Raw genomic sequence first — 2,886 nt, forward strand, 5'->3', positions numbered from 1 at the left:
ATACAGACAGAATTATCAAGACAGAGAAACAGATCAAATACACAGTTTTCCAAACTGTACAACCATTACATCTATACCAAACAACATCTGGGTTTCAAAGCGGGGGACTTTGGACAACGGCTTCCCAGAATTTCATATGATCAAATCACAGCACACTTCTCAAAGTGAGCCCCAAAACATAGCTACACATCAGGGCTTATATAGCCTTCTCCTGGCTCAGAGAATGTAACAACCTTATTGACTCACTGGCCAATCAAGAAGTATCTACTGAAAAACAAGCCTCCCACCCCAGGCTCCAGGTGCACTTTAGCCTAGGGGCAGGGAAGATCTTAAAAATTAACATTTCCATTACAATATCTGCCAGCAGTTAAGTCCCCTCTAAACCTTGAAGGGTTTCAGAGTTTACCTGAAAGCCAATTACTCAAGTTACTGTTTGTTTTCTTTTAATTTGCAGAGATTTTATATTTAGGAAGGAGAGGAAAAAAATGCCAAATAAGGGAGAAACGAGCTGGAAACATGAACAACTATGACCTATAGAGATGTGGAGAAAGGTGGAAGTGAAGGCTTAGAAGCATGAAAGTTGGAGTCTATATGCCGAACTTCACCAATGCAGGTTCATTCACCTGAGTGTTGTTTGTCATTTTTAATCCCTAGGAACAGAGTTAAGTTTACTTAAGCCAGGGACAGAATTTGTGGGAAAGAGAGGTACTATCCAACATGGATGAAGGAAGCTGTTGGTGATACAATATTGCAGTGACTTTTCCTTGCTGTACTTTCTTGGGGGAAAACCTCCTCATCTGTTATCCATCTTATTCCCTCGTTTTATTAGCTCCCATATGAAAGGCCAATAGAAAAAATAGCCTGTGTTTGGGTGTGCTCTCCCCATTTTCCCTTTATCTATATTCTAACTTTTTTGAAGAGCTCCAAAAGGTAGGTTATGCCCACAGGTAATTAATATTTCTCTAATTGTTTTGATCTGTCTTTATTTTTTTTTAGTTTCAAAAAGCTTTTATTTGTGGCTTTCCTAAAGGCAAAATTTCAGAAAACAATCCACTACAGAGATAACATTTTATAGTAAAGAAATAGTATCTTTATCCCTTCCTTTCCTTAAGTACACATGCTTTCATCTTATTATGAACATTTGGAGTAGTTTTCCATGTCTAGGTATGTGACTTGTTTAAAAGGCACCCATAATTATGGCCCTCCACCATTCTCTACATCACTAGCAGGCCTTGTGAAGCTTCTCTGTAGTCTCAAACACATACCTGTAACATAATTAGAAAACTCTTCTGCCCAATCTATCAAGATATTTTAAGATTGTGTTCTGCTTCCCTTTATCTGCTGGAAAGAGAAGAATCTCCAAGTTTTTCCTGTGGTTAGAACACTAAACAGTTTAGAAAAAACCCACTATCTGAAACACCTAAATATTTCAAGTTGTTGGTCATAAACTTAGGGAGGTGAAGCTCAAAATCAGACATGTTAAACTGTTTCCTCCCTCAAACAGATAATTAGAAAAAGAGATGATTTGTTTATTAGGTCAGTTAAAGAAGTCCTATTCCTGCAATTCTCCTAAGTAGTCCCTTTCCTAAATGCCAACCATACTAGGTGGCTGATGATGGACACTGCAACAGATCTCACAAGGATTTAAGTCCAAAACAGTGCCATCCCAGAGATAGCCAGCACAACGACAAGGGAGTTCAATGACCCAAGTGAAATGCTGGTAAAGGCACAAGGAGAGGAATCATGGGTGACTTTAGTGCCATTTTCATTTAACAAGCCATTAATAGAGCAGCCCAAAGACTCCTGACTTTTATCACCCCAAGATGTTTAAATCAATTACTGCAGGGAGACATGATTGGCAGACTGGTATCCCTCCTGGCAGAGATCTTCAAGGGAGCCCCAGCCAGACCCCAGCATGGACTTGCTGGAGTAACCTATAGCTGAGGGGTGTACCATAGATATTTCTTGCCTGAAGGGAGCTCTTTGGTGAAGACACCTTTAGGAAACAGTTTTCTGGCCTCCTCTTCAGAGATAGTTGGAACAACCATGACACTATCCCCACATTTCCAGTCAACAGGAGTAGCAACCTTCTTGTATGCTGTCAACTGAAGGGAATCAATCACTCTGAGGATCTCATCAAAGTTCCTGCCAGCGGTTGCTGGGTAGAGGATAGACAGCTTCAACTTCTTATCTGGGCCAAAAATAAATACCACACGAGCTGTCAGAGGCATGCCCTGCCCATCCCGTTGATTTGGGTCTAACATGCCCAACTTGATGGCAAGATCCCGTTTGTGATCATCAATGATGGGGAAAGGAAGCTTCTTTGTGGCCTCCTCTCCATTGTATGCATTGATATCCTTACTCCAGGAAAGATGGTCTTGGACAGAGTCAATAGAAAGGGCAATCATCTTAACATTCCCCTTTGCAAATTCTGGGGCCAGTTTTGCAGCTCGGCTCAGTTCTCTTGTGCACACTAGAGTAAAATCCCGAGGATGGCAGAAGAGAATGCTCCATGAGTCTCCAAGGAAGTCCTGGAAAGGGATGCGTCCGATCGTGGTGTCCGCCTCAAAGTTGGGGGCCTCGTCTCCGAGCAGCAGACCTCCAGGCATGGCGGCAGCAAGGGGCAGAAGGACAACCGGGCGGCGGAGAAGGCGGAGCAGGCGGAGCCGCAGCCAAAGTGGGTGCTCGTTAGTGCCGGGCAGCCGCACTCAAGGCTGCAGAAAAAGCCATCTGTCTCTATTCGTGTGGGAAAAAAAATTGTTTTGTAATTTTGTTCATATAGTTCCTAGGTTATCTAGGCTGGTACACTCAAGTATTTTATGTTGTCTGCTGTTATTTTAAATGGAATTTCTCTTTTTATCCCTTCCTGCTGGCTTTTGTTGGAAA

At 42.4% G+C, this 2,886-nt stretch overlaps 1 protein-coding gene and 1 long non-coding RNA gene across 6 annotated transcripts; one reads left to right on the plus strand and one right to left on the minus strand.

Moving 5' to 3' along the window:
* Positions 1–981: 981 nt before the first annotated feature.
* LOC138156310 (peroxiredoxin-6-like) lies at positions 982–2,640 on the minus strand. 5 transcript variants are annotated; one of them, XM_069081552.1, is made up of 3 exons: positions 1,997–2,640; positions 1,630–1,839; positions 982–1,240 (listed from the first exon to the last, which is right to left on the minus strand). In XM_069081552.1, the coding sequence occupies exons 1-2, from the start codon at positions 2,607–2,609 to the stop codon at positions 1,814–1,816; spliced, it is 639 nt and encodes a 212-aa protein (XP_068937653.1). In that variant the 5' UTR covers positions 2,610–2,640; the 3' UTR covers positions 982–1,240; positions 1,630–1,813. The 5 variants fall into 5 exon arrangements, with proteins under 5 accessions (XP_068937653.1, XP_068937682.1, XP_068937670.1 ...); XM_069081581.1 differs by lacking the exon at positions 1,630–1,839 and having other exon boundaries at positions 982–1,231; XM_069081569.1 differs by lacking the exon at positions 1,630–1,839 and having other exon boundaries at positions 982–1,245.
* On the plus strand, positions 1,005–1,981 carry LOC138156328 (uncharacterized). The gene is made up of 3 exons (XR_011167125.1): positions 1,005–1,146; positions 1,398–1,648; positions 1,800–1,981. It is a non-coding gene; the product is annotated as an uncharacterized lncRNA (long non-coding RNA).
* Positions 2,641–2,886: the final 246 nt, after the last annotated feature.

The sequence above is a fragment of the Petaurus breviceps genome, unplaced genomic scaffold (assembly GCF_028583685.1).
Source record: "Petaurus breviceps papuanus isolate PSGF00001 unplaced genomic scaffold, PetGlider_PUasm1.0 154, whole genome shotgun sequence".
NCBI classification, from domain to species: Eukaryota; Metazoa; Chordata; class Mammalia; order Diprotodontia; family Petauridae; genus Petaurus; species Petaurus breviceps.

What these genes read in the sequence shown, in the direction of transcription:
- LOC138156310 (XM_069081552.1), bottom strand. Translation starts at nt 2,609, where the DNA reads ATGCCTGGAGGTCTGCTGCTCGGAGACGAGGCCCCCAACTTTGAGGCG. An exon ending in CAGAAAACTGTTTCCTAAAG is followed by an intron (nt 1,840 to 1,996) that starts GTGTCTTCACCA and finishes GTCTCCCTGCAG; the next exon opens with TAATTGATTTAAACATCTTG.